A 12,440-nucleotide genomic window follows, 5' to 3' on the forward strand; every position below is an offset into this window, starting at 1 on the left:
CATTCCTTCTGAGCCTGCTTCCAGAGAACAGAGCTCTAAATGGCTCTGGATCAAGAGGTTTATTTGGCACCTGTCCATGCATAGTTAGGATTCACAGGGAGCCTGCAGGATTTTTTTTGTTGTTGGTCAAATGAATTATTGATTTGCTGCAGTTTGATATGTGTTTCCCAAAGACTGTGTGCAGGACAAACTGTAAATCCTAAATAATAAAAGGAAAATATAACCGGTCTGGCAAAAAAATGGGTGGAACTTTACAGTGTGAAATAAATAAAGAGATGGTTTAGTTCCTGAGAGTTGGATTAGAAATGTGTGCCCAGCACAAGAAAGAGCAGGAGGTGGCTGTAAGGGAAAGAAGAGTCAGGTTTTAACAAGGAGAAGATTGGATAGTCCTACAACCACCTCTCCAAGCTTATTCTGTCCTGCCAGGAAAGTCCAGAAGCAGCAAAAATAAGAGGGGTGTTACAACTTTCTGTCACGGCTGAGGAGTGTGGCTGGGAAGGGGCTGTTTCATTTTGGCTGTTCTCCACACCAGAACTTCAGAGACGTGTTCCCCCACACCTACTTGTCAGGCCCTCACCTTTGTGACTCTCTTTTTCTGCCACACAGATGTGAGAGAAGAGTAAAACTCCCCGTCCCCTCTCCTGCCACACGTTCTCCTCACTGCAAGCTTGGAACCTTTTGCTTCCGACCAGGTACCTCATCTCCTGCCACCACCGTTTTCTGTCCCGCCCACACCTCGTGGTGAACTTCCCTTGCATCTTCCATCCTCCCCTCTGGATCAGGACCCCAGCCCTCTTTCTGTCAGCCCATCCCATTCCACCAGTCCTGATCATTCCCTCCTGCCAGCTCTGCTCCGTGTTCCGCGCCCGTGAGCCATTCGGCCCGTCCAGTGTGGAGCCGTAGGATCCCAGCTTAGGAGAGAGAGAGAGAGCCCACGGCTGGCACAGGAAAAGTCCCTCTTTGCCATGTGGAAGAGCAGTGCTCCAGCTGTGCTGGTGCCATGTTTGCACTGGATTTTCCTTTCAGCTTTCCATGGTGGTGGTTATTGTCAGTGAGTACTTCACCATGCCAGGCTGAGGGTGCAGGGCTGCACATGAGGAGAGGAGGGATCGTTCCCAGCTGGCACTTGCCCTGAGACTGGATAACTCTACAGAATGGCTTCCAAGCACTGCAGTGTGTTGTAAATGGAACTGTATTTCTCTGACCTTTCTCCTGCAGCCACCCACCATCAGCTGGTCCCTCCTGCTGCAGTGAGCTCCTCACACTGACCAGGACTGGGGGGAGGCACTACTTCATCATCACCTTTTTTTGGGGTCTTTTCCTTTCTCCTGCCCCCAGCAGAGCCACGGATTTTTGGCAAGTCTTGTATTTGCCTGGTTTTTTAATCATCTCACCCTTGAGTTATATCACTTGGTGATGATACATTTTTATCAGAGTTATATTTCACTGTGGTCATGTGAACCCTCCTTTCCTCCATGGTTAACAGTTCTGGTGTGAGGTCTGTCTGTGAACTACAGGCATTTGTGTTGTGTGCTGCCAGGGAGAACTGGAGGTGCCTCTGCACGAGGATGAAACAAGAGCAACCAAAATGATCCTTTTTACAAAAAGCTTCTAATGGGAAAAATCACTAATAGTGAAAATTCTGATGTAACAGTGCTAATTAACAACGAGCAGAGTTCATCTGGCACTCCTTGGCCTCCCAGGTCTTTACAAAAGGCTAGAGAAAATCAGCTAAATAGGGGCTGTGGAGGAAAACTCCAATTTTTGTGTGGGTTGCAGATGAGTTCTTGGGAGCAGTTTAGTTTTCAAAGCATATTGTGGCTGCTGTGATATCTTTTATGATCTATTTTGAAATAATAATCTGAATATAATTTAGAGCTCAGGTAGTTGTAAATCCAGTGTATTTTCTTCTCAAGGTGAGTTGCTTTAGTTTTGTTACTCTGAGTTATTTTTGAACCCTGTGCCTGTGTGTTGAGTGTGTTTGTGGTGCACATAAAACTCTGATTTCAGTGATGTGGTTGTGAGTTCATTCATTTTGGTGGAGTTGGTCCTGACTTATCTTGGCAGGACCGAGGGCAGAATCAGGCCTTAACTCCTCAAATTAAAAAATTAAACTCTCAAATTATTGTGAAATAAAATACCACCAATATGTTCCCATCAAATAGTATTTTGTGAGACTAAAATAATAGTCAAAAATTCCTGTGAGTAGAAAAGCAGAAATCAAACATCTACTAAAAAAAGAAGGGAAAAAAAAAACCAGCAAGTTTTTAGTCTGCAGAGAAGAGAATTTGATTTAAATAAGCCCTGTTTTGAGTGTACACTCTCATAACAGTGACAAGTTATCAAGCAGAATTGTTTTATTTTTGCCTGGCTGTCGTATTTAAAATGAAAGCAGATTGATTTCTCTCTGTTGATGTTTATCAAGAATTCCTGTAATCTTCAATTGTGTGAGCAGATTTATTTTTCCAAGTAAACATATCATTGAAATTTATCTATTTGGAAGGGAAAATCTAATAATTCCACTGTTCATAGACAATATTAATTCATTAAAGATTAGTCAAATACTTTTTAACAAGAATCTGAATGATTTAAAAATTTGAGGAATTTAGTTTATGGTGAGCTGATGATGGAGCAGAGAGAAATAAGCACAGCCAAAGAATCCAACACTGACATTTCCATGTGGTTCTATGAAAAACACATGTAAATGTCTTTATTTAGCAGCACTTGTGGTGACCTGGGAGATAAAGGGATGTGGGAGTTACTGTCTCTGTGAAACATTTCCCCTTGGATTTCTGGGGAAGTTTGGTTCAGCTCCATGTACCTCTTTTTCCTGTGGCTTTGGGCTGGTGTTATCCAAGGCTTCCTTGCTCCCAGCTCCTGGTTTGGGGTGCCTTTGTCCCGGGGTTAGGCAGGAAGGGCTGGAAGAGCTGCAGGTGAGGAGAAGGTCGTTAGTCACTGGGAAATCACCTTTAGTCTTGTTTGGTGAGAAAATGAGTTATTTTGGGTTGCCTTGCGAAATCTGACTGGTTTGGGGTTATTTACAGATGCACAGCCATTAATCCCCTGTGGAAAAAAGCCATCCATGGTAATTCTCACAATTTTCCTCCAAGGGCCACTTTCTGTAGCCCCTCTTACACAAACAGGTGCCAGAAAAGCCTGGTGTGAAAATGAGGGGCTCTGCAGGCAAAACCACTGGCTTATATGGATATAATCTGGAATTGCCATAATGGAAAAAGGAGTTGTGAACACGTGTATGAATGGAATTGTTCCACAGTTAAGGGGAGATTTATGGCTGGAGAAATCACTACAGAGCAGCAAGTGGTGGAGATTGTGTTTTTATTTTAATATGGGAGCCAAGTCTTGCGTTAGGACGGCGCTGAATCCAGTGCAGAAAATAAACGGTGCCCAAGGGACAGAGCGGAGTTCTGTGGGATCCAGGGCCTTCAGTAATGCTGGGCCTAAGAGCAGCTAAGATAGGGAACGTATAAAAACTAATCTTGTGCTCTTACAATAATGTGTGGAGGGTAACAAGGAGCAGTTATGATGTGTTGGCACCGCAGCTTTTAGCAGATGACTCCTTAAATTAAAAGATAAGTTTGCTGAGTGACTTTCTGGAATTTATTTAATGAAGGCCCATAAAATATGATATCTGTTTACAGCTGGATTAGCAGCACACTGCTCAGCTACTGGGCTTTACAGTGGATAGAAAGCACCAAACAAGCGTGAGCTCTTCTTTCCTTCCTGGAAAGCACAAACTCATTTTGGAAAAGCATAAATTTAACTGGTGCATGTGTCTGTCTTTAATCACGCCGAGCAGTTTCTGGCCTTGACATGCAAACTGTACAGAGAAATCCTGCAGTCATCCTGCTTGGCTCAGTTTTTTCAGGTTTGGTTTCCTCTGAGGAGCAGCAAAGCAGTAGCAATTCTATGAATATTGCACTATTTCCACTTCTTTCCCTTGGAAGAGTCAATCCATGGATTAACTTCAGTTACCTGTTTTCCTGTGTAGATGATGTTGGGGTTAATTTTTGGTTGAATTTATCTCCTGTCTTTTTGTTCTGCTGGGGCTGAGCAGAGTGGGAGTAAGTTGTTAGTGGAATACCTTCCCTTTTGGAAGCAGCAGTGGGAAGCTCACCCAGGACTTTGCTAAACAGCCGGTGCATTTTGGGTTGTGCTACAAGTAACCAGCGCTTCCCGGTGCCGGAGCCGCGGGCTCGGGTGAGTCAGTGCTCACTAGATGGCACTTTTGTCCCAGCATCCGAGTTCAAACGGCTCCGCGGGAGAACAGGAAAGGCCATCAGTGTTTAGTCTGCTCTCACGGAGTCCCTGCATGACCAATGTGGACCCCATGGACTTCCTGGAACATGTGTTAGCAATTTAGCAGCAGACATTTATTTCTTTGTTTTACTGCTTGGCTCTTTGAGAAAGTGTTGGTACTCGGTTATGGGCTGTCTGGATCATGTCAGAGGCCATGGGGATCAAGTCCCTGTGACAGGCCAGACTGAGGAAGGATGGAGTTGGAGGAGGTGAGGAAGCTGACCCTCACTCCAGCAGTAACAAGTCCCTGCCTGTCTGTGGCCTGTGGCCAAGTGCCGGGGCGGTTTGGGGCTGGTACAGCTGAATAAACAAAACACTTTGCCCAGTTGGCTTTTTCATATTTCATCAGCAGTAGTTCAGTCAAAGTCTTTCTATTTCTAAGACGAGGTTCTTATTCTTACTTGTATTTTTTTTTCTCTCCCCCTCTCCTTTCCCACATTTTAGCCCCATCCAGAAGAGGTGACCTTGAAATCCTTGGCTACTGCATGCTGCAATGGCTCTGTGGGAAGCTGCCCTGGGAGCAGAACCTGAAGGACCCTGTGGCTGTCCAGGCTGCGAAAACCAAGTAAGAACAAACCCCCACACGTGTACGCACCCCACCCTGTAACCCTGCAGCATCCTCAGCACTCCCCAGGTCTGGAAAAGACAGCTCTCCGTGCTGTACAGCACCTTAGGAGAAAGCTCCAACCATTTTCCTTAATTAAGAGAGATGTTGGAAGCAGTTAAAATGTGAACTTTATGTGCGTGTCTCCCCTCCTTTGCATGTTTATGTCTGTGCTGCTGCAGAGAGAGGATGAATTCCAGTGCACAGTACACAGGCATTTTGTCTGCTCTGTATTTTTCTAATACTCTTTTTTTTTTCAAAGAAAACATTTGTAAATTAGCCCAGGCCCTGGTGCACATACAGAAGGTTGTTGTGTGTTCCCATTAAGCTTCACGGGTGCTTTATAGGTTCTGAAGGACAAACATCTCTTGGAGGTTTTTCCACACGTGCATTCAATTTATTTAACTTTCTCTATGATACTATTTTTCAGATGTTTTTCTGTAGGTTTTTAATGTTATATAAGCCTAGTGCCATTACAAACAATTAAATGCCAAAACACTGAGGAACTCGGTGGAAATCTTTCCTTTTTTCCCCAGCATGACCCACTCAGAGCTCACTGAAGCAACAGAGCGTGGTGGTGTTTTCTTCCTCTGCCGGCACAGTTGGGGCTTGAGAGAGTGAACTGCTCGTGGTACCTGCAGCCTGCAGTTACCCAGAAAGGGAGCATCACAGTGGCAGGAGGCAGCAAACTTTTAAGTAGGGCAAGTCACCCCAGAGGTGCCCGACGGGGATGGCTGATCCATGGAAATCAATGTGCACATTCCGGGTGGCACCGGCTCCGGGCCGATTGCAGCTGTAAATGTTGACTCCTCTGCCACGTCCAATATTCCTCCTGGGGAAGTTCTGAGCGCTGCACAGCCCCCTGCAAGGGGAACACTCCTACAGTTCAATGGGAAATCAATTTAATCAATCGAGCTGCTTCGATAATTCTTCCTTTGTTAACCCTTGCATTGCTGGCATTCATAGCAAACACAGGCTTCAAGGATGTGCACAAGGAAGTTTGTGGGAGTCCCTCTCCCCTTTGGCCCTGCCTGTGTGGAATTTTGACAGCCACTGCTACAGGGCAGAACGAACCTGATGCTCAATGACCAGAAGGCAGAGCAGAACTGCTGCCTGAATTTATAAAATATAAACAGGAGTCATCAGTCTGAAATCAGAACAAGCCTTTTCGGCTCAAAGGGCTTTTCTTTTTCCTTCTAGAAAGCTTAAAACATTTGCAAAGAAAGTGCAGTTTTAGCTGCCAGCCTGGAATTAGGTAACTTAGGTAACTTGGTGAAACCAGCAGTGTGCAAAGGGTTAAAAACAGAGCTGAGGGGAGATGTGGGTTCAAAAGCAGTGCTGTGAATCATTAGCTATCCCGGAGGTCTGCTCCCTTTGGAACTGAGACTTGCTGTCTTCCTAAATCCCAAATGAAGAATCACCTGCTCCAAACCCACATTCAGTTGTTGCACTCTGGTGTTGTTTCAGACTCATGGATGAGCTCCCCGACTCGGTGCTGAAGTGGGGTTCCTCTGGCAGAAGCTGCAGTAAGTGTCCTGGCACTGTGCACCGGGTGCTCCTCAGCCTGGCACTGAACACGCTCAGTGTCTCACTCGGGGGGGGGGGGAAGCAGAAGAGAAGTGGAAGGAACAAAAATTTAACAGAGTCTTCAAAAATAAATAATCTTGCTCAGTCTCATCTGTGATTAGCCCATGGAGTGACATAAGGGATCTTGGCCATTTGTAATCCAAGGTGTTGGGAAGCAGTGACTGTCCTGGAATCAGGAGTAGCTGTTAGTATGGAAATAGGAAGGAACTGTCTACCAAAGGTTTAGTGCTCAGAGTTTCAAAGAGCAAAAGAATGGACAGTTTGTGTCATGTTGTTTCTTCCTTCACTGAAATATAAAAGTAACCCAGGGAAAACAAAGGCCAGTATCTATTTTTGATTTCTTCCCTTGTTTTCCTAGCATTTTGTATTGGAATTATTGGAATGCATTGTGTATCAGATAAAATATATTCATGGCGTGTATACGTATTTAATAAATCTTTCCTGCTGGGATTTGACCAGATCCTAATATCTGGTGTAGCACTCCAGCTTTAGGATACACTTGGGTCTTCAACTGAAGGAAAAGTTTGATCCCCCCATATGTTTTTCCTACCAGCATTACTTCTGCCCATTCAGTGGTTTCCCTGTTTTTTGGACCACTTGATGATAAAGTATTGCTGCTTTACTTTTCTAGGATGCAATCACAAAAACAACAGTTGTATTTGAAGTTTAAAAAAAGTTGCATTTTTTCCAAAGCATTCCCAGTGTAATATCTAAGCAGATAAATAATATAGGTGACAGTAGTTAATATTTAAAGGAGTATTATGATCCATCAAATGTAAAAGACTTTTTTTTTTTTACATAGAACTATCAATATTTGTTGGTATTTTTTTATCCTTGGATAGCTTTCGGTGCTGTAGGATTTAGAGGTGGAGGGCTGGCTTGTTTATTATCCATGTCTGTCCCTTCCTTTTCTCATCTCAGAAAGACAAGATATTGTCAGTCCTGTGTCGGGAGCGTGTGTTCCGCTGGAATTGTGGCTCCTTGTTTGGCGCTGTGGGATTGGCGGCGTGTTGGGATGAACCCTCTCTGAAGTTCTGGGTGGAATTTACCCTCCAATCCTCTCCGCAGGTGAAGTAGCCAAGTTTTTGGCCTGTGTTTGTGGCTTAGCTTACGATGAGAAGCCCAAGTATCAAGCGCTGAAGAAAATCCTGGTGGATGGCCTGGAGTCCAGAGGGATGCGCTACGATGGCCCCCTGGAATTTTCCACGGCAGCCTGCTCAGGGAATCACTGCGCTGCTAAAGCTTCCAAAGTAAGTGAGACAGCCCTGGGATTATCTCTGACATCTCCTGCTCCTCGCCTTTCCTTTGGCAGGGGAGGAAATGGTTTCGGATCCCAAAATGAGACTGACACAGCAGTTCTTTTGCCTTAAATACACCGTGCTTGTTAATTCCTGTTTCCCCTGGCTTTGCTAAAAAGTGGAATGTCAACCCTCAAGGAGGAAGAGCTGCCATGAGTCCTTTTGACCCACGGGCTCTCACATCAAAGCAGGAGGTCTGTGCAGAATGATTTACTTTCAGGATAATGGGGAAGTCAAGGACTTTGTTCACTAACATCTTGAAGACAAGCCTGAATGCCAGGTTTTTCCTTCGCCCCAGATTAAAAGCAAAGTTACCTTTATTAGTGAAAGCATTTAATTCATTTTCTCGCTTTCAAACTGTCCTTTGTCATTTGCCTTCCCACTCCTGCAGCCCCAGTGTGGAGGAGGAACGACTGTGGGACAGAAACGTTCCTGGTGTGTGGGGCCATGATCTGCACTGACACGGGATTTTAGAAGTGGCAGCTGTCCTGTGCTGTTTTCCTCTAGTAAAGTCTGAAGCTGCAAGTTAATAAAGCCCAGCCTTACTAAGAGAGGAGGGTGAGGTAATTAGAAAGTCGTGCTGGGAAATGTCAGTCCCGCCGCTCCTGCGCCGCGAAATCCCCGGATGCGGCGGCCCCGAGTGGGGCTCTGTGTGTGCAATAAGGCAGGGTCAGGGCACCAGCCATTTTTAATATTCCTGGTGAACTTTGGACCATCACAAGTGCACGTGAGCCAAGAATGCAGGATGCAAACTAATGTGACTGATAGGCTGCGAGATGAATGGTGATTCAAGTATCAGTGCACAGATGGTTCTGATTTGCTGAGTTTTGTAGCTGCTGCAACTGAAGACATAAAATATCCTTCTAGTCATAAATTAGCTCTTTGGAAGCAAAACCTTGGCACCAGAGCTTTACAACCTTCAATTAGTAGGGAAAGAAGTATTTGAATGACTGTGGTATTGACATCTGTAGGCCTGCATAGTAATCATTCCTAATAGAAGAGAATATCTGTTTGAGGGGGTTTTGCATGGCTAATTAACCACCAGTGAGAATATGTAATTTTTTCATGATCTCCTGATTGTCACCTTTCTCTCATGATACAATTACATTTTATTGTAGCTAGTGCCTCACAAACCAATTGTCAGCACTATTTACGTATTGGGGAAGGCAGAACAAAAGTTCATGTTTAATGAAAAGGCACTGGGTTTTGATCTTGGTAATTACAGATACTTATTTTAGCAATTTTATTGACTTTTCTGGTTTTATCACATTTTTTTTTTTTTTTTGTTAACAAAACCAAAAGCTACTTTGGTGACAGGACTTGAAGGCTAGGACGTGGTGACCACTTTGTCCTCGCTCATTTAAGCAGCTTGTTTTAAGTTTGCACTGTTTTCTGAAGTGACTGGAAGCATCAGGTAGCTGTTAGCTGATCTCCAGCTGATCCTGTTGGATCTCTGTTTCACAGGAGCCTTTGATTTCTTAGTCAGATACTGAATAGTAAATCTTATTTCCTTCTTATTGCCTGGCCTAAGACTTGACAGTCAGCAGCATAAAAGATGAGCCTGACCTTCCAGGCTGCAGGAGCCGCTGCAATTTGCTATTTGCAAGTGCACAACCCCCCTGGAAAATCCCTGGATGAGGAGTGTCAGTTCTCACCACTCCCGTGCCACAGGACTAAGTGGAATTGGTTCTGATGGCCAGGAACAAGAGCAGAATGTCTGTGTATTACTAAATCTTGGCACCTGTCACCACTTTTTCAGAGAATTCTGTAATGCTGCCTCTCACTTCTTGGAATAGCAGGAATGCCAGGATCACCTGGGTTGTACTGGAGTGTGTTCCTGCAGTTCTGCTGCTGACACGAGCCAGTTTCCTCTAACAGTCACTGCACAACAGCTGCAGAAAGGCAATTTTAGGGTTATTCAAAGGATTTAAGGAGGACTTATTGCAAGTAGAGAGGGCAGAAAACTGAACTCTCTCCACATGTATTGCCCTTTTCAGAAAATGCTGCATTTCAGGGGCCTGGTGCACTTGGTGCTGCAGTCCTGACAAAGTGCTGCATGACAGGCAGGCTCTTCCCACTGCATCTCTTCATGGCACTGTCTGGAGTGATCCCAGGTCTGACTCTTCATCTCAGCATTCCCTTTGGACTTCTCCCGTTCACCAAACACCTCTCCCATTAAAGAGGCAGCCTAAGAACAGTGGGAGCCACTACAAACAACCACTGTTGCCTCACTTGCTGCTTGTGAGCAGAATCTGGCTCCAGTGACCCGTGTGATTGCACCTGTACCAGTCTGGTACAGGAAAGGAGGTGGCTGGGGGTTAATTCCCTTCTGAAGACCAGTAAACACCTGTAAGTACCAGTCAGGGGATCCTGGAGCAGCAGCTCCTTGAACAGGATTGTTTCAGAGCATGGATTTTAGGATACAGCTCCCTGGATAGTTATCTGAACCTAATCCTGAGATGACATTAAAAGCAGTGGCTACATCCTGGTTCTTTGTTCTGATTGCACACCAAACACAGGTGATAAAACACTAATTGCATTAATTCTCAAATTTGTTCACCATAGTTTTGGCTCTGGATAAATATTTTCAGCTTTCCCCCTCTGGTGAAAGTGCTGGTGTTGAGACCAAAGGAAGTGTGGTGACACCAGCTCCCTGCTTGACTGAGCTTGTAGATACCAGATTAAAAATGAATTACATCAGTACCAACCTGTAATTCCATTAGTGGGGAATACGGTCATTTTTAGGTGTAAAATACGTATTTTTTTAAGCGCTTTAAGTTCTTTTTGGAAAGTGATGCAGTTGTTTAAGGTGTGTCTGTGTGGTGAAGATGATTGTTTGGGGAATCTGTGGAAATGCTGACCTGAAGTTTATTTTCTAGCATCCTTCCCAAATACAGCACAACTCTACCTTGGTACTGGTTTGAGGAAAACATTTCTTGATATTTAAAATGCTGGGAAATATTCTTTTGAGAAAGGATCACTCTCATTCTGTGTTCTCGTACTGGAGATGGAACAGTTTGGTGTGAAATGCAGGCTTTTTTCACTATATAAAATGCTCACTGTGCATCCCAGGTTCGCCTACCAAAGCCTCCACCAAAACCAGCTCAGCCCAAGGGAAAAAAGGTGGAAGGTGGAGAAAACACCTGTCAGAACAAAGCCTGTGCTGGGGGAACAGGGACACAACTCCCGGGTGAAGAAAAGCCAATTAAACTGAACAGGAGGCCTCAGCAAGCAGAGCCTCAGCAGGTGAGGATTTGGGCACACAGCTCTCCCAGGAGTTTGCCTGCTCCCTGAGCTCCATGTCCAGCTTTTGGGGTGGGCAAGGAGGAAAAGGGCTTGAAAAAGGCCAAGTGCTCTGTCAGAAACCCCAGTTAGCTGGCAGATTTTTAGTGGTTTCCAGTATTCCAAACATGAACCTCAGTCTCTTGTAGCCCAGGCGATGAGAGCCAGGAGGGCAGTACCTCACCTGGCCCAAACCTGGGATAACTCTGAATGTTCCCGAGTTCCTTTCAGCTCCCAGAGTTACTGTCTGTACCTCCCCAGGCTCCCTTAGCCAAGCCTTCAGCAAGAGCTGTGGAAGTGAAGGAAGGCAGGGGGCAGGAGGACAGCTCCAGCTGCCCGAGCAGGCCCCACGCCCGCGGGACGCGCCGGCAGTGCCAGGCGGAGGAGAAGCCACTGAGATGTTACAGCACAACTGCGGAGCCCGAGCACCCACTGAAGGTGAGGGGCTGGGCTCTCCTTACAACAGTCTTGGTGTCCTGAGAAGGAAAGGTCAGCTCTTCTTAAAATAAGGGTTCAAAATCCCACAAAGCCTAAACTACGTGTGTGCCAACTCAGCGTTTGCCACAAACACTAAAGGTCATAGCACTCAATTAATTAAGTTGTTAAATCTGAGGATTTCAGTAGTTAACTAACTCACCTTAAATAATATTGCTAATTTAGTGCATAAAAGGGCTGAATGAATGCTTTCAGTCTTACTCTTCAACTCTACAGGAAAAAAGAAATGAAAAAATTAATCAAAGTTTTAGTACAAATAATGCAGAATAATTTATATCTCAGTGATCACCCTGTGCTCCTTTTCTCTGGAGCTTCAGTATATTTTAGTGAAGGGATTCCACCCTGTTTTACCTCCCTATAAAAAAATAACTTGGTTAAATGAGGACGGTTTCTAACAGGCACAAAAATGCAACTTGAAAGGTAGCTTTATTATTAATCTGAAATTCTTTGCTTCAAGCAGTCTGATCATCACTGCCTGGAGACTCCGGTACAAGCTGGGAGAGGGAAGCAGAAAAAGCACAGCTGTACCTGAGAGCACCAGGCAAGACAGTGGTGAGCAGAACCATCTGGGGAGATGTTTTGGCTGCCAGCAGGGGAGGTAGAGTCTGAAAAGTCAAACTTTTCTCATTGAAGAAAAAAAGCATGAGAAGAAAAAAAAGGCAGGATTCTATTGGTTTCATTTTGCAGAATTCCTCTCATGTAATTCAGGAGCTTGGTAAAGGAAAGCTGTCTAGGAAAGCACAGCTGAAGGGTTGGCCCTTGTGCTAAGGGCCAGTGGAAAAGACAGTCAAGTCTTGGTAAGTGAGAAGTGCAAGGGTGGAGTTTGGCTGCTGGAGAGCCCAAAACCAACAGCCACC

General features: G+C 45.0%; 1 protein-coding gene across 3 annotated transcripts in view; it reads left to right on the top strand.

The window, feature by feature from the left end:
* Window positions 1-12,440, top strand: part of VRK2 (VRK serine/threonine kinase 2) — a 35,586-nt gene that overhangs the window by 22,164 nt on the left and 982 nt on the right. The window contains exons 9-14 of one of the 3 annotated variants that reach the window (XM_032681875.1): window positions 4,762-4,882; window positions 6,389-6,447; window positions 7,577-7,758; window positions 10,879-11,052; window positions 11,350-11,526; window positions 12,041-12,135. In XM_032681875.1, coding sequence (XP_032537766.1) covers window positions 4,762-4,882; window positions 6,389-6,447; window positions 7,577-7,758; window positions 10,879-11,052; window positions 11,350-11,526; window positions 12,041-12,115 — 788 coding nt within the window. In that variant the 3' untranslated portion in view covers window positions 12,116-12,135. The remainder of the gene's footprint in view (window positions 1-4,761; window positions 4,883-6,388; window positions 6,448-7,576; window positions 7,759-10,878; window positions 11,053-11,349; window positions 11,527-12,040; window positions 12,136-12,440) is intronic. The other 2 variants (XM_032681876.1, XM_032681874.1) reach the window with 2 other exon arrangements.

This window comes from Chiroxiphia lanceolata, chromosome 3 (assembly GCF_009829145.1).
Source record: "Chiroxiphia lanceolata isolate bChiLan1 chromosome 3, bChiLan1.pri, whole genome shotgun sequence".
In the NCBI taxonomy this organism is placed as follows: Eukaryota; Metazoa; Chordata; class Aves; order Passeriformes; family Pipridae; genus Chiroxiphia; species Chiroxiphia lanceolata.